Source organism: Rattus rattus, chromosome 1, assembly GCF_011064425.1.
Source record: "Rattus rattus isolate New Zealand chromosome 1, Rrattus_CSIRO_v1, whole genome shotgun sequence".
In the NCBI taxonomy this organism is placed as follows: Eukaryota; Metazoa; Chordata; class Mammalia; order Rodentia; family Muridae; genus Rattus; species Rattus rattus.
Window position 1 is genome coordinate 23642469 of NC_046154.1, and position 24535 is coordinate 23667003.

At 53.5% G+C, this 24535-nt stretch overlaps 1 protein-coding gene across 1 annotated transcript in view; it reads left to right on the top strand.

The window, feature by feature from the left end:
* Man1c1 (mannosidase alpha class 1C member 1) overlaps positions 1-24535 on the top strand; it is a 138973-nt gene that overhangs the window by 91732 nt on the left and 22706 nt on the right. The window contains exons 3-5 of the mRNA XM_032896378.1: positions 13799-13914; positions 15752-15832; positions 22318-22412. Coding sequence (XP_032752269.1) covers positions 13799-13914; positions 15752-15832; positions 22318-22412 — 292 coding nt within the window. The remainder of the gene's footprint in view (positions 1-13798; positions 13915-15751; positions 15833-22317; positions 22413-24535) is intronic.

The following is a 24535-nucleotide window of genomic DNA, read 5'->3' on the forward strand; positions in this document are numbered from 1 at the left end:
GGATCCTGTTCACCTTAACCGTTAGCCCTCCAAGCATGCAGTCAGGCCCACCTGTACCCTTACAGACGATACCAGCCCAGTCATGCCAGTCGGGGGTTCTCAACCTATGTGTTACAACCCCTTTGAGGGTTGAATGACCCTTTCACAGGGGTCGCCCAAGACCATCCTGCATATCAGATGTTTACGTTCCAGTTCATAACAGAAGCAAATTACTGCTACGAAGTAGCAATGAAATAATTTTATGGTCAGGGGTCACCACGACATGAGGAACCGTAATGAAGGGTCAGGGCGTTAGGAAGGTTGAGAACCACTGCGCTGGGTCCTCTGCCCTCTGCGGCCACATCCCTGTCTGATCTGAACAGACTTTGATAGGGTGGTGTCCTGCATTCCACCCTCCTTTCTTCTCAATCTCAACGCCTCCTTCTCAGGGTTCCACAGGAAGGACCCCCTTCACTAGGGACATACCTGGTATAGGAAGACAGCCCAGTCATGTGACACTGTCAGCAGACACGACACTGCAGGCAGTCACGTGACACCGTACGCATCAGCTCATGCTTCCTGCTGCTGCTGCTGCTTTTTCTTTTTTTAACGTTGAAATTTTTTGTTTGAGAATGTCAGATCCGAGTACCACATTTACATCGTGGCCATTCCTCCCTCTGCCCTCCAACTCCTGCTATGCCCCCCACAACTTCCTCTCAACTTCATGCCATCTTCCTCTTAATTGTTATTGTCACACACCCACATGCACACACACACATGCACATACATGCAAACACACACATGCATGCATACACATGCATACACACATGCACACACATGCACACATACACACATGCACATGCATGCATTCACATGCACACATGCACAATTACAACTGGCTGAGTCTGTTTAGTCTTGCTTATATGTGTATGTGCTTGGGGTAACCATTTGGGACTGGGTAGCCTAAGAGAGGGCTCAGCCTGGGGGAGACTGACCCCCCCAGCAGCCATTCTCACCTGTAGCTCTTCATCTAGAGGTTGGGCCTGGTGAGATCCTCCCCACCCACACTAGCACGTCAACTGCTGTTGTCAGTGTGTAGGTCTCAATTGGGCAGCCATGTTGTTGATATTTCATGGGTACCACTTTCCCGTCATATATAGAAGCAATCTCTGTGCAGATGTCGGGTGACTTAGGATCTGTTTGTCCCCTCTTCCAAAGACGTTCCTTGAGCATTAGGTGCTGGCTCGTGTCGTAGATGAATCAGCTGCGTCTGGACCCCTGTGGTCTCTGTACTGTGATCAGTTGTGGCTTTCTGTGGTGGCCTCTGTCTGCTACAAAAAGAAGCTGGAAACTGGTGAGAGCTGCCCTCCTCTGCGGTGTAGGGAGATGTGGAATGGAGTTAGGATGTTATACTGGCTTGGGGAACTGCGATACTAGGGAAGACGTCATTCACTCTAGAGGGAGACCGTCTACTGTCCCTTTCCCTAAACCAGTTCCTGCGTTACTGTGCAATCTTGGAGTAGTTGCTAAACCTCTCTGGACCTGTCATCAGGACATGGAGATCTCACAACAGCCCGTGCTGTGAATTGTTGAGGACTGAGAGATACATTTTCTGTGCCATACTTCTATGTAGGGAGCATTAACACAGATGTGGAGAGAGTTGTGGAAGTAGCTGGACCCAGCTCGAATGACCACTGGACCCAGCTTTGGCACCGTCATTTAACTTCCACGAGCCTCAGTTTCCTTCTCTGCATAGTAGATGTGGTGATAGCATCTAGAACCACTGTGCGAGGCCATGTGTCTCAGATCCTTGCCATGGCAGGACACCAGTGACCTTCATTCCCATGGACAGCGTGAGGACCCCTTATTCGTCTCTAGATAGAGCCAGTGAGTCAGACTGAGAAAGAGGAGAGCTAGTGGGTGGAGGCCTGTGTCTGCCCTGTCCCCACCCTGCAATGAGTGGGACCTTGGGTGTGATAAGATGGTCTGGTCCCCAAGCCCAGGCTCTAGGGACCCAAGGAAGCATTCTCAACCCTGCTCCAAGCCAGGGCAGAGGAGCCACCCTTGCCTATCAAAACGACAAGGGATGAATCTGAGTTCTGTGGTCATAGAGAGGCAGCCTGTCCCCTGCCTGCAGGACCTCAGCCCTCCTGGGCCGGAATGCAGGATGCTTCAGACCCGAGATGAGGCTGAGCCTCGGGCCATGTAGGCAGATTTTATCCCAAGCTTGCTCTAGCCACCCGTGCTGGCAGAGCGCTGGGCTGCTGCTTCTCAGAGGCAGCGTGCTCGTGTGGATCAGAGTCTGGCGAGGACGCAGCAGAGTGTTTGGGGGCCTCGAGGAGACATGACAAGGTTTGATAACACACTCTGCCTGACATGTCTGAAAATCGGGCAAGCATCTTCCTGGCAGGGAGGGTGAGTTCCTGCTAATGAGCTGTGAGAGGCTGGGAAGAAGTTATCAAGGAGGAGCTGGGCCCTCTCCTCCTGGGGGAGCAGCCCGCTATGGAAGCCTGCCAGCCTCCCTGTCTCTTCCCCCGGCAGGGAGCCTTAGCTTTCAGAACAGGTCTGCTGGAACAGGGACTAATGCCTGGAGAGCACCTCTCCCTGGGTCAGGGCCAGCAGTGAACTTGGGTTCCTCTCACCTCTCGCCTGGAGCTACCTCAGCCTTGACTTTCAGGGGTCACCCTCGGTGCCATTCAGCAGCCTCTGGTTCAGAGACTCAGGCCAGAAATCTCAGAGAAAGAGACCCTCCCCGACGAGGCACCTCTCTGTACATGAGGTCCTATGGAGTCCTCACAGTCCAATGCCAGGCCATCAGTGGGTATGTGTGTCTGAAATCAGGCTAGCTGCTGTAACAGGTAAACCCAGAGCATTGCTCTATTATCTGTCATTCATATACAAGCAGGTTGATGGTGGAAGGGGTGTCTTTGCTACAGCCCACAGGCTCTTAGGGACTTGGGGAGTTGGAGGCACCCTGGTGGTTCCCATGCTCACCCTGGCTTTGGAGCATTTTGTGGGCCACACTCCTGGTTGCATGTGGAACTCATGCCTGCATTCTTTTGACTAGAACTGGGCCCCGGGTCCTACCGAGCTTCAGAGAGACTGAGGCACAGGGTCTGTCCGTGAAGCAGCATCTCACCTCTGTCCTACCCCCAGGGAGGAGCTTGGAAGAAGGCATTCTCCTCCAGCAGCATCTAGGGACCTGGGTGAGATGCTTAACGCCAGCGGGCAGCACACAGTATTCTTGAGAGCTGGGAGGGGACATGCCATGTGGTTCTGGGCTCTGCAACAAGCCTGAAGTCACATTGCCTGCCTTCTCTGCACCCCTTCCCAGTGCTCCCGGTTCTCTCTGAGGGCCACAGCAGTCAGCAGCTCGCCCCTGCAGTCATACCTCCACATTCCAACCTCACATGTTCCCTCTAAGTGGTCACCCCAGGGCCTTTGCACGTGTTGGCCTCTGCCTGGGATGACCTTCCTCCACCTTGCCATTCTGCAGATGTCTGCTCCTCTTTCTTCATCCAAGGTCACCTCAGGCTTCCTGTCACAGCAGGCTACCCAGCTGGCATCTGCGGGGCTGCCCCTGAGTGCCAGGTGCTCTGATAGCTGCTGTGGGAGAGCAAAATTACTGGCCAGCCCACTTCGCAGATGCGGAACTAGAGGCCCTGAGGGATGCGTGCGGGAAGCCATTTAAGGTCGGCTGAGCCTGGACTGTGGAGTAAGAACTCCCGGGATTTCTGTGGGGAAAGCTCAAGCCATCGTGGCCACCCCTCCTCCCCATCACTCATTGTCTTACCATCTCAGTCCCGACAGTGATATCTCTCAAATCCTTTATCTCCACCCCCATCCCCCTGACGCAGACAGACCCAGAAGCCCCACAGATCACATCTGTCTGTCGTAATCCCCTCTCTGCTGATGGCGTTTGCAAGCTACCCTGCAGCATCCGGAGCTGACCTGGGGACAGTGTCCAGCCTCCCCAGACTTGGTTCTGTTCCGTGGTGTCTCAGTGATTTGAGCTAAGCCTTTCATTGATGGGAAGATTACCATGTATTTCTTAAAATCAGTGCTTCCAGATCAGATCTGCGTCATTTCCTCCAGCATCCCCACGCCAGTACGGAACGTGACAAATACTCAGGACGTTGACGATTGAGAACTGCCCCGGCCGGGGTAGCCTTGATACCCTCCCTCTCCATTTAGATAAACAGCTCCATGTGCATTGTGATGCTGTGAGTTGCCCTGGCCCCAACCCTTACCCCCAAAAAGCCATTTGGGCACCAGCATGAGCTTGGGTGGTCGTGAGGAGGAGGGCTTAGGCACCCCTGCCACCTACGTGCCACCTAGTGCCACCTAAGATGACCGTTTGCTTCAGTAATGCACCAGAGTCCCGTTTCCTAGGGTGAATCAGGTGACCAGAGATACATGGCCTGTGACACACTGAGGATATTTACTGGCCTCCCATCCTCACTACGCACCAGCATCCCAGGCCTGTCCCTTAGCCAGTCAGTCTGGTGGTGGATGCTGCCTGCGTTCAAGAGTCTCGTTAGTAAGGAAGTCGTTGGGCTTGGTAGTGCACATCTTTAACTCAAACACTCAGGAGTCAGAGGCAGGTCTAACCGAGCTGGAGGCCAGCCTGGGGTACATCGTGACACTGTCTCAGAGACAGGGAAACAGGGAGAAGGGGAGAGTGTGCTCAGCTCCTGTCAGAATCTAGAAAGCTCTGGGAGCCAAGAAAGACAAAACCCAGGGCTGTCAACTGGGTCTCTCCCTCCCTCCCTTTACTCTTGACGCCGGAGTGAACTGGCCCACTGCTGGTTCACTCATGACTCAGGACCTGCTGTGGAATGAGCATCCTCTTGGGTCCTTTGATGGTCTGGCGATCATAACAGAGCAAGGCCTCCGCCTTCCCAGATCCCACGTGTCAGGGAAGTAGAGCCTCCTATGAGCTCATCTGCATCAGATAATGGGACCCAGGTGGTGGTGGTGGTGGTGGTGGTGGTGGTGGTGGTGGCAGCCGTGGCGGTGGCGGTGGTGGTGGAGGTGACATTAGACCTAAAGGCAGCTACATAGTGCAGAAGGAAAGCCATACCAGCTGGTCCTCTACTATATGAGGGTCCCCAGGCCTCTAGGGAGAGACAAGTTCCTCACACACAGACAATGCAAGCCAGAGGTCCTCTGGGGTAAAGCCTGCCTCCCACTCCCTACTCTGAGACTTTTAGCTGGCTCTAAGCCTTTGTCTCTCATCTGTAACCACAGTCTTCGCCAAGTTGTCAGGAAGCTTGTGAATGTGCTGTCAAGGCTCAGGGGCACCCCGTAGGGGTGCAGTATTTGCCAGCGTGTGTGAGGGCCTGGGTTATGTCCCCAGTACCACAGCCAGGAGTGGCAGCGCTGCCCAGAAGAAAGTGCCTGCAGGCTCCAGGACAGATGCTGTAGCCCTCATTCTGTGGGCTCTCTAACCTCCAGGGCAGCTTAACAGGTGGCCGTACCATTGTTCCTGTTACACAGATGGTGAAACTGAGGCAGCACATGAATACTGGAGTCAAGCTCACTAGTGTCTCCAGAGTTCTGCCCGGTCTCTGTGGCTGAAAGGACTACCTCAGACACTGAGCTCTGTACCAGCCCTTCCCCCTCCCCGGCTACTTCTGCCATCTCCACGTGTATCTTGGGGCGGGGGCTGGTAAACGGGGCCTCTCTGATTGAAGTCTAGGAAGGATTCATCTGGTTATCAGATCCACACATCTGTGCTGCTTGGCTCTGGCCCATGGAGTAAGAGAGAATGCATAGTAATCAATACATAGCCCTGTGTGGCCACAGCGTATGCCAGACAGGGTCTGTAACTGCCCTGGGATGGGGAGACCCAGGCGTTACAGGCAGATGGCGGCTCTCCTAGCAGGATAGAGAGACAGCGGGCTGACCACACCTAGACCTGCAGGAGGGTGAGAGGCCTTAAAGCTTGTTATTCCTGCCCACGCACACTCATGCACGCACGCACGCATACACTTACACCCAACCCTAAGTGACTATTGGCCACACCTCAGACTCACCTCAGACTGGGGTCTCCTCTGGGTCCACTCCAGAGCCCTCTTCTTGCAGCAGCCCATCAGATCTGGTCCTAACTAGCTAGATTCCCCCTCCCTTAGCCCCATGGCCCTGTGCAGCCTGAGCCTGACCCCCTCCCCAGATGCTGCTTTCCCTCCTCCATGCACTGAGAACTTGTTCACCTTGCAAAGATCCTTGAACCACACGCTCGCTAGGATTTGCCACCTTCCAGTGTATGTGGTGCCGTTTCTTCCCTCCATACCTTGCCCTCTCCCCTGCGTGTGCCCTAAGCTCTTATCAGATGGATACAGCGCTTCCTGAGCAAAGCGAACCCCATTCAGCCCCGTTCAGCTTCCCTCTTCCCCTCTGCGGTGGAGCTCCTGCCCCTGCCCTCTGGCAGCCTGGAACCCTGTGCACGAGGTCTCAGAAGGCACCGTTAGTAGAAAGGGAAGTTGGTTGAAGGGGGGCTGTCGCCCATGCTGAGGTGGAACTTCTATATGACACGGCTATTTTAGGGCCACCACTCCAGTAAGTCCTATCCACTGCTGGTTCATCAAGCGAGGCTGAGTGTGTTTCTTGGTGTGTGGCCGGCACCCTACCTGGGCTCGGGGAGTGTGTGCTCACATTCACCCGGAGTCACCCAGCACTCTCACAGAAGCTTACGCTTGGACCGCAGCCCCTCTCTTCCCATGGACCTCCTGTGCCAGGCCCCAGCACCCTGAGAGTAGAGTTGGGCTGAATGGATGAATCTTGAGCAAGTGACTTAATCCGATAAGCCCTGATCCTCATCTGTGAGATGGTGACATTATGAGAGCTGTCACGAGAGTTAAGAGAGTGGCGTGTGGCACTGCAGTGCCTGGTATGAAGTGAGCACTGGGGGGGCCAGTTCTGATGAGGCCTCGCTGGTCAGGGGCGTTTATCAGGTTTCACGCTCCACTGGCATTTCCTTCCCCGTGTCAACCCCATGCCAGGATCTGGGGACATCACACAGCTGGCCTCTCCCACTGTCATCCCCTTGCAGAGGCAGTAGAGCAACAAAGAGGGAGGAGGCCAGATTCATCCACTGACCAGGTCCCCAGCATCCTCGAACAGAGGTTACGCTGTGAACAGAGTCCCCCAGGAGGACCCCCTTATCTCCTAGGTCCCACCTGCAACACTGTCACATTGGAACTTATGTTCCTAGGATGTGGGAGACACCTTGGAACCCTAGCAGAAGGCATCCCAGGTAGAGAGACACGGGCTAATGGATGCCCTGAGCAAACCCAAGGTTCTGCTGGCAGTCTGTGCTTGGGACAGAACGTCACTGTCAGAGTGGGTAACAGAGGCCCCACGCAGGGGCTACAAGGCCTAGACTTCATCTCTGCTCAGTGCATCGGGAGTTTGGTCCTGGAGAACAGATGGAATGGGGCCTTTAAATAGGCCAATGGCGTGGGCAGACCAGACTAAGCAAGTGTGTGTTTCTCAGCTTCCAGCGAGCATTCTGGATTCCGGAATAGTTCCTAATAACGTTTTTTTCCCCTCCCAGAATCTCCAAGAAGCTTTTGCCTGGAAACAGCCTCTGAGTGCAATTCGAGTGACCCAGGAAACAGCATCATAAACATTCCAGGAAAGAAAAAGAAAAAAAAAAAAAAAACCCCAGACCACATAGGAACGGAGGCTCCTGTGTGGGTGGTGCGCACCTGTAATCCCAGCACACAGGAAGCCAAGGCAGGAGGACCATGAGACCAGGCCAGCCTGGGCTACCTAGGGAAGGAAACAGAAGTTTTTGAGCAACTGAGGGGCTTCCTCCTATGAGACGGTGGTTTTTGACAGTGTACGGTGTGCTTTGTGGTGCGGGCGGGGGTGGGGATGGGACAGGTACCACTTTGGCGGGGCTTCCTAGAAACTCATGTGGTAGAACTTCCCAGGTGCCTTTGCTGCTCCTGAACTTCACGCCTGCAACAGTTATTTGGTGAGGCCCCCGGACCTGACAGGTCAGAAGTTCTCAGAAGGCACCTCATGGATGACTCTTCTCAGGCGCTCAGCTGGGTAGGTCCGAGGCAGAGGTTCTCCATTCACGTGTCTGGAATCCATGCCAGTTGTTGGCCAGACCTCTGATGGGACTGTCATTCAGGATAGATGCACACAGTGTCCTGGTGGCTATCTTGGGCTCCCCAACAATATGGCGTCTGTCCCTCCCAGAGGCGGGGGACCAGCCGCCAGTCAATTTCTTAAGGCTGGCCTAGAAACCAGAATATCCTCGTATTCTTTATTCTGCGGGTCCGGGTCGTTACCTGTCCTGCCCAGGTGTTGGGGTAAAGCCGTGGCAGGAGTGTCAGTGTCCCAGGAAGCCTCATTCCCATGGGCGAGCAGCGCCTTGGGCCCCATCTGTAAAAATCTAGTCTGCCACACACAGACAGCCTGCTCCCTGTGGCAGCTGAGAAAAGACGTATATGTTGTTTCACTGCAGATCAAGAGAAGTCTCTGCGGATTGTATCATTAAATTAAACACAGCCATTAGTGTATGGCTCTGGGGAGGCACAGTAATAGGCTATGCCTTGGGTCATTTTTTTCCTTCTAAATGTTCTTCCCGGAGCTGGAGTTGCCCAGCCTGACCCATTTCTCTCTGTTAATATAGCATCACATAAAAGACATCATTATTATACAGCAGAGTTGGTGGGGACACAGACCAGGCAAATGCCTCTATACGCAGTCCTGGCCCTGAGAGGCGGCGTTAGGGCCTGGGGTTCTCCCTCCTCTTAACAGGAAGCACTGTGTGAGGTGAGGTGATGCCGGTGGAGGCCAAAGGATGACCTTGAGTGTTGATCCTCTTTGGTGTCGTTCAGCTTGGTTTTTGAGACGTAGTCTGTCATTGGCCTGGAGTTCACTGATGAGGTTAGACTGACTCTCCACTGAGCACCAGGTATCGGGGTTGGGGGTGGGCAGGGAGTTTGTGAGAGAGAGAGAGAGAGAGAGAGAGAGAGAGAGAGAGAGAGAGAGAGTGTGTGAGTGTGTGTGTGTGTGTGTGTGTGTGTGTGTGGGTGGTGGTGGTGGTGGTGGTGGTGGTGGTTTAGACAAGGTCTCACTCTGTAGCAATGGCTACCCAGGAACTCACTATGTAGATCAGGCTGGCCTTGAACTCAGTGAGCAGCCTGCCTCTGCTTCCTGAGTGCTGGAACTAAGGCTGTAGGCCACCACTCCCAGCAAGAATAAAAGCTAACCCTAACCCCAACTCTCCCCAGCGCAGGGACTGTAAAAGCATCCCAACCCCGGCTTCTTCATTATAAAGTTTGTTTGTTTGTTTGGTGTGTGTATGCTTGAAGCCAACAGGAATGGGGTCCTTGTGCCAAAGGCACCAGGGATTGCTTCTCAGAGAACACAGCAGAAGGTGTTGGGAGTCAGAGAGGCGCCGAGGGCCATAAAGGTGGACCACAGGCCGCCAAACTCAGAGGGATGTGAGGAGGCCGAGGGAGTGGACACTGGGCCTTTAAGCAGAACGCTGGCCTTGAGGGCTGCTTGGAGACAAGACTACAAGGTCCAGAGGAGAGGGACAGAGAGATAGAGGAACCTTCTTCAACCTTTGAGCATTCGTTGGAGGGAAAGATACAATGCGTGGAAGGAGAATGGCCCTGGAGAGTGTTGTGGGCGTGCTGTGAGTGGGAACAGGTTCACCAGTGGGAAGCAGGCTTCTAACCCGCCACGATACAGAGCGATCTCACAAATCCGTGAAGGCAAGGACAAGAGTGCCTTAACTGTACAGATACTGGGAAGCCATGGCAGGGTCCCAGATCCAGGGAGCTGTACCACCAGATCTGGTTCCAGGACGACATGAAACACATGAAAATGGAGGCGGTGCCGGGAACTGGTGCTTAGAGGTCAGGGGTCATGGTGGCCCATGCAGCAGATACTGGGGACCACCAAGAGCATCGCGCCCAGGGACAGTCAGGAGCAGAGGCTGGATGTTGGGGTATGGTGTACACACCCATGTTGGCATCCCCTCCCATCCCCTGCAGCCAGCAGTATTGTGATGTGGGACCTACAATCTCCCATGTGAGGTTTCTGGAGGCTTCGTTCCCTGAACAAGTCAGAACAGTTAGATGTCAGCATCCCTTCTCCCATGGGGAAGGACCAAGAGTGTCTCCCACACTTCGCAACCCTTCCCCACTTCCTAGCCAGGCCACTGTTTCAAGATGGACAAAGGGGAAATCAGCAAACTGGTTTACCAAACACTTAGTGTTCATCGAGCAGGGGCAGATGAACATATGGCGGTGAGCGATGCTTGGGGACCAGAGATGGCTCTCTAGTGCTCTACCTGAGGGTCTTCCCCTCCATCCACAGACGACTTTGACGCTTGGAGTAGACATGCTGTTCGGTCATGCTGGGGTTGGAGCCAGTTCTCCTGCTTCCCGGACCTCTGTTCTTTCTAGCATGTTCCACCGTCTCCTGCTCTGGTTAGGTTATCCTGCGTAAAGTGAAGAACTCAGAATGGGGGCTGTGCGCATAGGCTCACCCTCAGCCCACTATGGCCGCAGCCCTGGGGAAGGTGCTGGCTGCTGTTTTGAGCCCTGTTGGATCTTTCGGCATACACAGGCCATGGCCTCGCTACTGGAGACTCTGTTCCCCATGGAAATTGTCCCAGGAGGCACATAGGGTAGAACTGGGGATAAGGCTTTCTCTGTCATCCAGCATGGACTCTGGGGTAACCCTGAGCCCAAAAGGAAGGTTCCCAGTAAGTGCCTTGCTGGACCCCTGCCCGGCCAGGTGCAGGGAGAGGGGTGGGGTGGAGACGAACCAAGCTGAGAAGTGGGAGGTCAGACAGCCAGAGCAGGCCCTCACCAACAAACTCAGCCCGCGTCTCAGGTGTCTCAGACATCTGGAGGTGTCACGGGAACAGATGGTCACAAGGAGCCCTGGTTACTCACCCTGCTGGGCCCCAAGACACAGAGGCCATTGAGGTGAACAGGTGGCCCAGGGCAAGATTCTGAAATCAGAGACTCTGCTGTGCCCTGGAGGGAAGGACTTAGCTTCCTCCCAGTCCTGTTTTGTAGCTGCCAGATGGGTGAACAGGGAGTTCTCTCTGCTCAGAGTTGAGAAGCCACATTGGCAGGGGGAGCTTATCTCCCCTGGGCTGGGTGAGTCCTTGATAGGGCCTCATCTGTGAGATGAAAGGGTGACCCAGCAGGACCTCAGAGTCCCTCCAGGCTCTTAAAACATGCAACAGGGCCCCAGGTCACCGGGCCCTTCAGAGTGGGGCCTGAGCTCCAGACCAGCGACCCAAGCATACGCACTTCTCGGGGGAAGGTGGGTAACTCCTCACTGGAACCTTGCTTGCCCTGACACCTCCTAGAAGGGAGGTGGCCAGGAAAGGAATGTCTAACTGGCTCCGTGGTCATAGGAGGGGCTGACGCGTCACATGCTCACTTCAGCCCTAGTCCAAACACCCAGACACATGGCAATGCCCTTCCTCTGTGGCCAGCTCTCTCCCTTCTGTGACATGCCCTTAACTGTTGGCCCTGCCCTTGCGGGGGCACAGTGGGGGCAGCTACTCTTCTGGGGATCATGCTGGGTCCTCTGTGCCCCTTGGATTTTTACATGAGTGAATTCAGCCATCCACAGTGGAAAATGTTTGGGGGGAAAGTGTATCCTGAACTTGATCCTCCTGTCTCTGGCTCCTAACACAATGTGACAAAGACGTATCTGACACCAAGTCTCGTAGCTCATCTGAGATGAACTAGAGCACACAGGAGAACTGCCTATGTCCTCTGCAACAAAAGTCCCATTTATGTATGGGATTTGAATATCTACAAATTGGCCCATCAGAGGAGAGCGTGGGTATCAGCCTCCCTAGAGGAATTATGGGTAAAAGTGCTTTGGACCCTAAAAGACATTGTTGCTGACTGTGACCCTAGTTATGAGGTATGATGAGAGTCAACCTCCTCCTCCAGGAAGCTCTCCGGGTTGCTTGTCCCCTCCCCCTCCCCCCCAGTCCTCTCCATTCCAGGATCTGACAGTGCTCAACCAGCTGAGGCTTTCCTCAGTCCTCTCCTGCCTCCCTCACAGTGAGGTGATGGGGACAAATGATCCTAGGACCATCGTCGGGGTGGTGGGCGTAAGCAGGTGGCTCAGCGTGAACTCACTGCCCTGGAATCAAAGGGAGCATGAGGACTTTTGGGTTGAGCATTCGTTTGGCTTCTTCGTCTGAACCGTTTTCCCTTTTTCTTCTTGATGGAAATAAATCTCCATCAGTAAAAATAACCCAGAAGACATAAACGGCCCTTTTGCCCCAGCCCCCCAGAGATAAGCCCTGAGCCCCGCTGCCTCCAGCTCAGGGCCTAGAGGCCCCCTCTTCACGTCACCACAAAGAGCTTCTGCCACGTCGCCTTTGGAGCTTTGTTGTGCGTGAGAGACGGCACACGTGTGTAGAACCCGGAGGACAGCCTCGGCTGATGCTCTTCAACTGCTGGCTTTTTTTTTTTTTAATGACACAGGGTTTCATGGGCCAGCGTTTCATGGGCTGACGGCCACCAGGCTCCAGGGATCAGCCTGTCTCTGCTCTCCCACCCTGGGGTTGCAGGCATCACCACCAGGACACTAACTGAGCTGTTGGATATGTCTACTTAGCAACGTCCTAGTACTAGATTCTCCCCTGGGGCTCTGGCCTAGGCAGCCACAGGTTGTTGGCCCAGTGAATAGTACCAGGCATGAGTTCGGCCTTGTGGTGCAGGATTCAGATCCAACCAGACAGCGGTTGGCTACTCCCACAACAGCAATGCCACTGTTACGCCACTGGGTCTACGTGGCCAGGCCAGTTGCTACTGTAGCTCACAGTGTCCAGAAGTAGATAAGATCGGCGATTCATTCTCTCCTCTGACAGCACCTTCCAGCACCGTGAAAGCTTCCCAGTACGGATGACGCTTCCAAGTCAGTACCAGCTTGATCTCACCATATTCTATAATTCAAGGATGTGGTGTCTTCAACAGTAGGATCTTACCATCAAGGTCCGGAGGGTAACCAATAGCAATAGCCTATACTTATTTGGGGGAGTCTAAAGGACCCCACTGACCAACATTTGAAAGGAGGTAATCCATACCTGCCTTTTTTATTTGATAGACAGTGTCTGGCCTTAGATCTCATTATGTAGCTCAGGCTAGCCTCAGAACTCATTATGTAGCCCAGGTTGGCTTTGAGCTCCCAGCAACCCTCCTGCTACTGCCTCCTAAGTGCTTGAATTGCAGGCATGCACCACACAGCCTGACTGTTTTTGTTTTCTTTTGTTTTAACTTAAGTGATCCCAGGGTTATCTTCCAAGCACATAAAGACAGGTCTGTGTCACCTCTGTGGGTGGATGCTCCTGGGATGTCCCTATGCTTTGCAGAATTTAAAGGATTTGGATACCCTCCCTAGGTTCACAGTCCTATATGGCTGTCTCCCTGCATAAGCGTACGTGAACGCCTGTATTTTTCACGGGATAAAGAAAAAGGAAGGTTGAGTGAGCTGCAGGACTGGCTGTGCACTGGGAACTGTGCGTGCCACATTGGTCAGGGTTGTATCACCTGCAACTGAGTGAGTTGCTGACCACAGAGTGACCGTGGTCTGGAATGGGCCAGCACAGCCTCCATCCCCCTCCCACAAGGAGACAGGATGGTGGGTCCATTCTCACCTTCACTGGTGGGTACTAGAACCACCCTAGATGGTACCTTGAAGTTCTCCAGGCATTTGGGGACCCCGGGGAAGGGTGACTTGTCTAGTCAAGAATGGAAAGGATAAAATGGCCCCTGGATCACACTTTGAATTCTCTGTCCTACAGGCGGTCTCAGTGGGGCGACCATCATCGATTCTCTCGACACCCTCTACCTCATGGAGCTGAAAGAGGAGTTCCAGGAGGCCAAGGCCTGGGTGCAAGACAGCTTCCACCTGAACGTGGTGAGTCAGAAGACGCAGGGAGACGAGGGCCAGCCTTCCGCTCACAGACAACAGGCTTCTTACCTGAGAGCCAGGGCTGCAGTATAAATCCTCTCAGAAAACCAGGCTCCAAGTGGGGATGTCTCCCAGCTGGTGTCCTCTGGTACAAGGGGACACAGCCAGGGCCACCCTCCCCTCTGTGCTCATCTTTGGCTCAGCAAGTGGTAGGAGGGGAAGAGGCTTTGTTAGAGGTGAGAGGTGTGGGGACCCTGAGAGATGAACTGGAGAGCTGTAAAAGGCTTTCACCTCCCTCACCTTTAGTCTCCTCACAGTGAGAGGGGAATGACAGGCCTCAGCAGAGGACTGTGGAGAGCTTTTATGGCACCATAAAGTCAACACTAGGCTAAGTGGCTTCTCATCACCATTATAATTACTGGAGTCATCTTGAGGCCTTTGTAACTTGGTCTGTGAGGCCAAGGGGAGCCCTTTGTTCCTTTTCTGTTGATGAGAGAGGAGCAGAGGAGCATCTTCAGGGGTTCACCTGGCTCCCCTGGACAGGCCCCAGCTCCCCCAGCAGAGGATAGATCTGCCCAGGGGACCAGGGAGCTGTGGACACTCAGGCAGGCTGGGGTAGATTGGTGCTTTCAGGAAAAAGAAAGGTGGGGCCGTGACCTCTTTGAGCCTTAGCTTCTTCATCTAGAGAATGGGGTGACATCATGGGGTGCTAGGAGGCTGAAAGGAAGTGAGATCTGCACACTCTTTGCTAGTGGAAAAATCCTCTCAGATTAACAGACAATGATGGCTGCTGTCCGTAGTGAAAGCTTGAGCCAAGCCAGGTAGTGGCGGTCCTGGGATCCCAACTACTCTGGAGGCTGAGGCAGCCGGGGCACAAGTTCAAGGCTAGCCTGGACAACTTAGTGAGACCCTGTCTCAAAATAAAGAAAAAAGAAGGCTGGGGAGATAACTCCTTTGCCTAGACCCTCAGTCAACTCCCCAACCATCACACATGAAAATTTAAAATCCGATGCAGAGAGCCACCAAGGGGAGCCCCTGGGGCAAAGGAGGCAGAAACAGGAGACTGTGTGAGACTGTGTGAGACCCCCATCACAGCTCACTGTGCATGAGAAGCTCACTTCTTGCCCGTGAGAAGACCTGCATGGTGTCACACTCGTTCTGTGCAGGAGGAAACCCAGGGGAAGGGAGAAATCTATCTCAAGTCACAAGGCCATGCACATGGCTAAAGTGGGGAGTTTAGCCAGAGCGTGCCCTTGGCACAATGCCGCCACACCTGCTTTATACAGGGCAGTGGGGGGAGGGGCACAGTCATGGAGAAGGGCAGTGTGAGTAGGCCCAGAGGCTGATGGCTCCTTCACAGGCATCGGCCCACAGCCTCCTGCTCTGCCCTGCCCTGCCCTGTCACCCCAGGGAAGGCTCACCTTCCTGCTAAGCCTCAGGAACGTCTCAGGAGAGGGCGAGGGTGGCAGGCCAGACTAGAGAAGGCTTTGCTTCTCCTTGGGCTAAGCGTTTCCTGCAGCTTAGCACAGGTCCTGGGGCTCCTTGGAGCACAGCCAGGCGTAACTGCTCCAATGGCCTCCGGCAAGGCTGGGGAAGGGAGCCAAAGCCCGTGTTTATTTGGAACGCTTAAATGCACAGTAGCAACTGCCAGGCAGGTGCCGGCCTCTCCCAGCCTCAGCGGTGAAAACAGAGCCGTGGCCTGACCTGCTGGGGTCCTCAGGGCAGGGTACAGGTGTGTACGGAGGGGAGCAGTGTGCCCCTTGTCCAAGGTCTGACTGGCTGTGGAAGCTCACACATTACCTTACTGTCCTGTTGCCCCCCCCCATCCTCCACCTTCTTGCAGAGCGGAGAAGCATCTTTGTTTGAAGTGAACATCCGGTATATCGGAGGACTGCTCTCGGCCTTCTACCTGACGGGAGAAGAGGTAAGTTGGTCCTCTGAGGCCCCAGGCTGGACAGGTATTAGAAAAACTCTGGTCTTGCCTCTACTTTCCCAGTGGCTTCATGGGGGCAGGACGTCTGCCAGAGACCAATCAGGACCCCCACTGCCATGAGGGTTCCCCAATGCTCAGATCTGTGGCCCAGGTGAACACACTTGGCTCCCAGAACAGCCGATGAGTTCTGTGAGGATGGACCCGTGTCCATGCAGAATCAGACACATGCCCAGCACTCAGCCACCCGATTCACAGATGTCAGGTCTCAGGACCCACAAGGCCAAACCGCCACTTCTCACTCCCAGGGACATTGGCTTTAAAAAAAATAGTGTGTGGGTGTTTGCTTGTATGCATGTGTGTGAACCGTATGTGTGTCTAGTACCCACAGAAGCTAGAAGAAGGCATTGAATCCCCTGAAATTGTAGTTACAGCTGTGAGCCTCCGTGTGTTAGGAATTGAACCTGGGTCCTCTGGAAGAGCAGCCAGTGCTTTTAACTGCTGAGTTACAGAGCCCGTAGGTTTTTCTATACTTCACAAACCCTTTCCTTCGCTCCCCTCCTGGGCAGAACTGCCTGTGCCCATTCTTAAGGAAGCAGTGGGGCAATGGAGCCGCCCTGCTGGCCATAACCTGTAACTGCAAGGCTTTGAGGACCAAGAAGTACCCAGGGTCACCTACTGATGGCCTTAAATAAGTCCCCTCTTATCACTTTCTTTCCAGTCATCGGATGGTCCTGTTACCTCTTTAAACCAAACAGCCCTTGTGACATGGAACAGGACAGAGAGTTTGGCCCAGGGCTGTCACCTCCAAAGGGCGTCTTCTCTCTGCCAGAGAATTCTGATTGTACTGAGATTGGGACAAACTGGAGCTTCCCTTGTCCCCTCGTGAGCTCTTGTCATAGCAGCCCGAGTATCGGGTGGCTGGATTGGCAGCGTCCCCAGAATAGGTCATCCGTCAGACTGTTCCCTGGGATCCAGAGGGCCACTCTGCCCAGCTCTGCCAGGGCAGGAGCCAAGCAGGCAAAGCAAGCAAGCTACAGAGAAATCCTGGCCCGCTCCATCACTGTGATCCAAGAAAGTCTTCCTCCCTCGGCTGTCATGGCTGAAGTCGAGGGCTTAGAGGCAGCAAGCCGCCACTATCTCTCCAGTCGCTCCGGGCTGCTCTCCATCAAACATAATCTCCTCAGCAGAGATTACCGCTTGTACCAATTTGTCCAAAAAAATTGTCGACGGGCACCCTCGGCTTCGAGCCACCCAGAGCTTGAATGTTATTTGAAAACCCCAGGACAGGAAAATGACAGAGCGAGCAGAGAGGGAAAAAGGCAAAGTCATTCATGTGCTTCAGAGGCTCCTGCCCAACCTCCCCTGGCTGGTGTGGTGGGAGGGATGGATGCAGGGAAGGGGAGGGGACATGCTTAGGATTAGCTAGTGGCTCTGGGGTGACAGCCACGCTGCCCTCCTTTGACTCTTCTCTGATGTCCTCTGAGCCCTCGGCTCTCTGAGCAACCCTTACTTTGACTTCAGGATGTACATCTGTCAGGGGCCTGTGGACCGGGGCACTGGTGACTTGAGAAACAGTTCACAGCCAGGCGGTGGCAGTGTCCTTTAATCCCAGCACTCAGGATGCAAAGGCAGGTAGAGCTCTGAGTTAGAGGCCAGCTTGGTCTACTGGGCGAGTTCCAGGCCAGCCAGGGCTATACAGAGAAACACTGTGTCAAAAAAAAAAAAGAAAGAAAGAAAGAAGAGAGAGAGAGAGAGAGAGAGAGAAGAGAGAGAGAGAGAGAAAGAAAAAGAGTTCATAAGACTCAGAGGGAAGCCCAAGGAACCAGCATGCTGAGTCTGTCTGCCCCTGCCCAGAGGTGTAGCACACCTCCATGGTCCCGGCTATCCCCAGACTTCTTCCTTTCTCAATACCAGGTTTTTGAGTTCTGTGCACAGCTCCGTGGAAGCCAATGTCCCATCAGTGAAGGGAGGGCATCACCCACTTACAGATGATAAGATGACTTAAAACTAACTGTGAGTCACTGAGGGCTGTACCAGGTCTCACGCCTGTCCTTTGGCCTTCCAGCCTCTGTCTCCATCGTCAGTGTTTGCTACCAGAGCTCAGTCACTAAAGCTCAAACCATGCCCAGTAGCTGCCTGTTGGGGGCATGTCTTAACTTCCTACACCTGTGTGGGCCACGCCTGCTAGCTGCCACTTTCTTTGCTTCAGAGGGAGTGGCAGAAGAGAACCCTGCGGTCGGTCACTCCTGCTGAGACTGACTCCCATCATGATGACTGGCAGAGGGGCAGAGAAACATCTTAGTAGTTATAAGAGCCCTGGATGCTCTTGCAGAGGACCTGAGTTCAGTTCCTAGCATCCACATGGCGGCTCACCAACTTCTATAGCTCCAGTTCCAGGGCTTCTGATGCCCTCTTCTGGCTTTCCTGAGCCCTGCGTGTATATACTGTGTAGAGAGGTACACGCCGGCTCAACACCCTTACACATAAAATAGTAAAATGTTTTTTAAAGGTGATAGGCATAATCAGAGTTGTTCCTGGAGATGCTAGGACAACACTTCACAGTTTAGAAGCACGCTCACACGAAAGCTTCCTCTTTCTCAACTTCTAAAAGAACTCTGTGGCGCTATCATGGCACATCCCATCTTTCTACTGGGCAGATGGGGAAACCGAGGCTCGGAGACAGTGCAGGGTTCAACGAAGGTCACACAAAAGGCAGAGAAGACGTGTGCTAGGCCCTCGCTCCCATGTGCTTTCTGCCCTGCAGGATGAAACTCTCACCTGTTTCCTTCCTGGGACTGTGACCACAAGGTCACTGAGGCCACATCCCTCTGAGGAGAGACACCTAGGTGTCCCGGTGAAAGTCACAGAGCTCTGTAGCCTTGACTGAGCAAGTCACCCAGAGCTGAGCTGTCTCACCCTTAGTGAGGACCATCCCTGCTGATGTGCAGACCGTGTAGACATAGCCTCTCCCCTGCTCCGTCCATGATGGCAGAGTGGACCCGTGTCTTTCTGCCATCTTCAATTTCGTTCTAGAATTCACATGCTCTCCCAGTCCCTCCTCAGGGCCACTGGGACCTTCTGTGACAGCCAACAGCAAGGCCTCCTAAGGGTGGTGCCCAGGAAGGACGGGGTATTCTGACAGAGAAGAGAAGGCCCTTTCAGTTAGCCGAGCCTCCTCAGAGTCTCAGGCAAACACAACCTGGGTGGGTTCCATTCTCCACCGACAACCTCTTGGATGGGTAAAGCCATCCAAAGCCTGCCTGAGATCAAGGCTTCACATGTCTTTTCTGTCACTAAGCCAGTGGTTTCCCAGCCTGGCTGAGCATTGCAGCAAACCCACAGAGCCCACCCTGCAGCTCCAGGAGACAGGTGCCTTTGGGTTCTAGACCAACCCCCTGGGGTCTACTTCCAGGTCTCACTGACAGGCACTGGACAGTGTCCTCTTGTCTGACCACCTGGCCAGCCCTGCCACTCCCCTTCTTCCCTGACAAGGCCACATGCCCTCAGAGGCCTCAAACCCATTCAGAGTTGGGAAGGCCCTGACAGCTATCTCACCAGACTTGTGTTGTTTGCTTTATATTCTGTGACAGAGATGAGACCCAGGGCCCTGAGTACTTGGGACAGGAGCCTCATCCCCCAGGCCCTGGTTCAGCAGAGTTTTGTTCCTGGTAGCTTTGTTAGGAAGGTCAGAAAACTGAGTGAGCAGAGTGACAGACTGGGGACTTGCATCTCAGCTCTTAAATGACTTTTATGATCCTCTCTAGGTATCCACGGTGACTGGGCCCCGAACCCCTATGGATCCCAAAATCCAGGAAGACTCAGGCCCTTACCTGAAATGGCACGCTATCGGCAGAGAGCCTGCCTCCCTCCTCTGAGTCCTTAGGAGCCGACAGCCAAGGCTGTGCCCCGGTCTGTCCGTTAGGAATAAGAATCCCAGTGCATGGCCAATACAGATGTGATTTTTATCCCTCCTCCAGGGAGTGGCCCACACTGGCCTCTAACCTTTCTCTTCCTCAGGGCCAGGATTCCAGGTGGACTCCATCATGGTCAGCTTTTTAAAAAGCGTGTTTTCAGTTTGCTGAAAGTTTGTGTGTGTGTGTGTGTGTGTGTGTGTGTGTGTGTGTTTACTATACTGGAAGCTTACTATTTAGGCTAGACTGCCCTGCTGAGAAGCTCCGCCTTTCTCTGCCCTGCCCAGGACCGGGGTTCCAAGAACCACAACCACACCTAACTTTTTTTTTCTTTAAGATTTGTTTATTTATTTTATGTATGTGAGTACACTGTCGCTATTTTCAGACACACCAGAAGAGGGCATCAGATCCCTTTACAGATGGTTGTGAGCCACCATGTAGTCACTGGGAATTGAACTCAGGACCTCTGGAAGAGCAGTCAGTGCTATTAACCGCTGAACCATCTCTCCAGCCCCACACCTAACATTTTATCTGAGCTAAGGTCCTGAAGCTTACAGAGGGAGTGCTCCAACCACTGAGCCATCCCTCCCCCTCCACCCCCCCCCCAATCCTCTTGTCAAATTACACAGGCTGAACACAGTCATATATACCTGTAGTCCCAACTACTCAGAAAGCTGAGGCAGGATTACTTGAGTGTAGGTATTCAAAAGCAGCCTGGGCAGCACAGTGAGACCTTCGCTTCAAAAAATAAAAATAATTGCATAAGGGACTGGAGAGATGGCTCAGCGGTTAAGAGCACTGACTGCTCTTCCAGAGGTCCTGAGTTCATTCCCAGCAACCACAGGGTGGCTTACAACCATCTGTAATGGGATCCTATGCCCTCTTCTGGTGTGTCTGAAGAAAGCTACAGCGTACTCACATACAAAAAAAAAAAAAAAACTAAAAAAAAAAAAAAAAAAAAAGACCAAAAAGAGGAAATAAGTACCATCCATGAGCTAACCTCTCTGAGAGGGCATTATTAGTGTTTTCATATATTTCCTTCTTTTTTCAATGCATCCATATGTGAACAGACTATAGACTAAGTTGCAGTCTTCTGAAATACTTTGCATATACTCTCCTACTGTGCCCTTTCGGTGGCTGCGTGACATTGTATCTCATGGAGGCCAGCACTGAGCCACTTCTGCATTGCCTGGCTCACCACGGACTATTTTAGGCAATGCTAGAACAAACAGACACAATATAAACTCTTTCGAAACCCTCTTAATTATTTATGCCCTAAGAGAAGTCAGGTTGGTTCATCTTTCTTTTTTTTTACATCTGTCCATTTGTTTTTTGAGGGTGTGGGCACACTCAGGTGTGTCACAGTGTACACGTGGTTGTCCGAGGACAACGTCTGAGAGTGGGCTCTCTCCTTCCATCACGTGGGTCTCAGGAAATGAACTCAAGATCCTTGGGGGGGGGGGGATAAAGCTTGGCAGCGAGCTCCTTTATGAACTGAGCCCTCTCGCTGACCCTTTCTGAGAAATTGGTTACGAGAGACACTGCTGAGTCTGAAGGCCACATTTCCTGAGTTAATCTGGCATTTCTGAGGGACAGTTTCAAGGGCTTGGAACCTTGCTTGAGGCCCAGAGCTGTGACCTTGCTATGGCTCCTTAGCTATCACATGGAGGGTTTAAAACAACCTTCCGCCCCTGTGCATAGCATGAAAACAATTGAGTGGCCTCAGACTAGCAAAGAAAGACATTTCTCCTACAATCTCACAGGAAGCTGTCACCCAGGAGGTAGAAGTTTCTAGAACCTGGAGGATGGTACGGTCTGGGCTCTAAGTCCAATGCCGTAACATTCTCCTCACAGATACACAACTCATTTCCCATACTCTTGCCGTTTTTTTTTTTTTTTTTTTTTTTTGTTTTTTTTTTTGGAGCTGGGGACCAAACCAGGGCCTTATGCTTCCTAGGCAAGCGCTCTACCACTGAGCTAAATCCCCAACCCCACTCTTGCCGTTTTAATTAGCTCCCCCTCACGGAACAAAATGCCTGAGACAACTTAAGAGGAGGAGATGTACGGCCAGGCTCACTGGTTCGGTGGTCCATGCTTACTTAGCCTGATGCTTCTGCTCCAGAGCAACCCAGGACGTCCTGGCTGGAGCACACCGTGGTAGAGATGCAGGAAACAGAGAGCAAGAGAGTGGGGGTCCCTCTATCCCCATGAAGCCCCCCCAACCTAATTCTTTTCCCTTAGGTCCCAGCTTCGGTTGCACCATGTCCTGGTAGTAACAAGACTGGGGGCCAAGCCTTCAATGCATAGACCTTTGGTCACCTGGTCACAATCATGGTCCTTCATCCCCCAGCCATCTGAGGAACAACCCAGGCATTTCCTGAACACAGAAATTGATACTCAGAAATGCCTGGTGTAAGGACCACGAACACCAGCCATCTAGGGACTGGGTTCTGTCACCACAGAGTGCCTCTTCCCAGTCGGTTCTCCCAGCCTTGGCTGCAGCACTCGATGACAGTGACCGCTCCACCCACTTCAGACTCAGTGCCCTTTGACCTTTCCCCACAGGTGTTCCGAGTGAAGGCCATCAAGCTGGGTGAGAAACTGCTGCCCGCCTTCAACACACCCACGGGCATCCCCAAGGGCGTGGTGAACTTCAAAAGGTGAGAGGCCCCCTGTGAACTGGTGACCGTGCTCCTGATGAGGAGGCCCAGGGACAGTTGGCAAGCAGAACCAAGTCCTAGGGAGTCAGTTTTATGTGACTGAAATGTTTGCAGATGTGGGCGCTGAGGAATGTGGATGGAATAGTTCCTAGTCTGTGCACGCTGAGAACTGACCTTCGCTAAGTGCTGCTCCGGACAGGCGCTGGTTGCCAAGTGTGGGTCTCAGGGTTTGAACCACTTAGGCTTGACCTTCTCAGGATTGGAGGGACATTCGTTCCTCTGCAAGCAGCTGCCAGTGTCATGTTGACGTAGCACCTGTTGGCCCTGGCTTCCCAGGTGGATCCCACAGCTCTCTGGGCCATGCATGACATCCTTGAGGTGGGAGAAAGGCTGGGGTCATCCATGCTCCCTGTCTTACCTGAGCATTCGTCTGGGGTACCTGACAAGAGTGCTGGCCAGGTACCTGGGAGGGGAGTCCACTCCGCTCTCCCCAGGCCTCACGCACCCTCGCTGCCCTGTGGCCTTGGTAGCTTTGCCCTCCATGCCCTCCAAACCAGTTCCTCCTTCACCTCCCCCTGGTGAAAAACCTTCCCAGAGTCCTCACTAAAACCTCACAGGGACCAGGGTAGCCGTGAGGCTGACAGAGGCCAGCCTCCATATTGACCTGATACCTGAGAAACACACATACAGGCCTGGGTGCAGAGTGCTTCTCCAGACACTGATCCTGAGAATGAGGGCAGAAGTGACCCTCACTTGAGTCTGGGCACAGCCCTCTGTGCTTCTCCCTCAGCCCTAGTCCCCCCTTCTCACCTCAGCGGAGCCTGGTCCTACACAGACCCTAGGATTCCTGTCATAGGCCGAGCTATTTTTAGGCTCCTAGCTCGCCATCGAGAGATGCTGCAGGCGCGGACTTCCTGGCATCACTCCCTTTCATATTCTGGGAAAGAAGCAACTGCTAAAATGGGAGGGTCTCAGGGTTACAGCAGCACGCGCTACCAAGGACGCCCCTCAGAGATGCCCGGGCAGAGGCCTAGACCCACTTGCTCTTCCTGTAGGGCTCCAGAAGGCCTGGTCCCGGCATCTGGCGGGGTAGGTGAACTGCCCTGCCCCAGCTCTGTCCAGCGTGGAGATGGGTGCCCATCTCTGCAGGGGAGGCATGGTGGGGGAACCAAGGGAGAGCCAAGGCCAGCTGTGGCCGGCAGAGACCACTGCTACCTGAGACAGTGACTGTGGCCAGTCCAGGGCTGTGTGCGCACGTGCGTGCACACACACACGTACACACACCACATACACTCACACACACACACCACATACACTCACACACACACACCACACGCACACACCACAGACACACACACACATACCACACACACACACACACCACACACACCGCATACCTCACACACACACACACACACACCACATGCACACGTGCACACACCACACACACACACGCATATACCATACACATACACACACCACACACACACACACACACACACACACGCACATACCACACATCACACACACACCCACGCACACACACACCACACAAACACACACACACACACACACACACACACACACACACACACACACACACACACACACACACACACACACACACATACACACACACACACTGATGCATATACACAGACACACAGACACACACATGCACATACACACACACACGCACACATACACACACCACATACACTCACACACACGTACATACCACACACCACACACACACGCACGCACACTCACACTCACACATGCACAGTATCGTGCACAGTACAATCCTGCTGCCACGCGTGCCGCTTGTAAGGGTCTGACGTTCAAGCTGGTCATTGTCATGCCATCCTAAATCCATACGTGGACCCATGCAGTCACCCAAATGTACATTCACATGTACGTGGCTGTGCTCCCTCTAATCGTGTATGCACATCTCCATAATTGCTAGCAGCTTTTGAACACACAGGCCCCCTGTGAGCACACGACAGAGAACTTTCCTTTCTAACCACCAGGACCTCATTTTGCCAGGAAAGAAAACGAGGCTCAGAGAAGTGCGGTGACATCCCCAAGGTCACACAGCAACCAAGTAAAGTTAGGATTTGAAC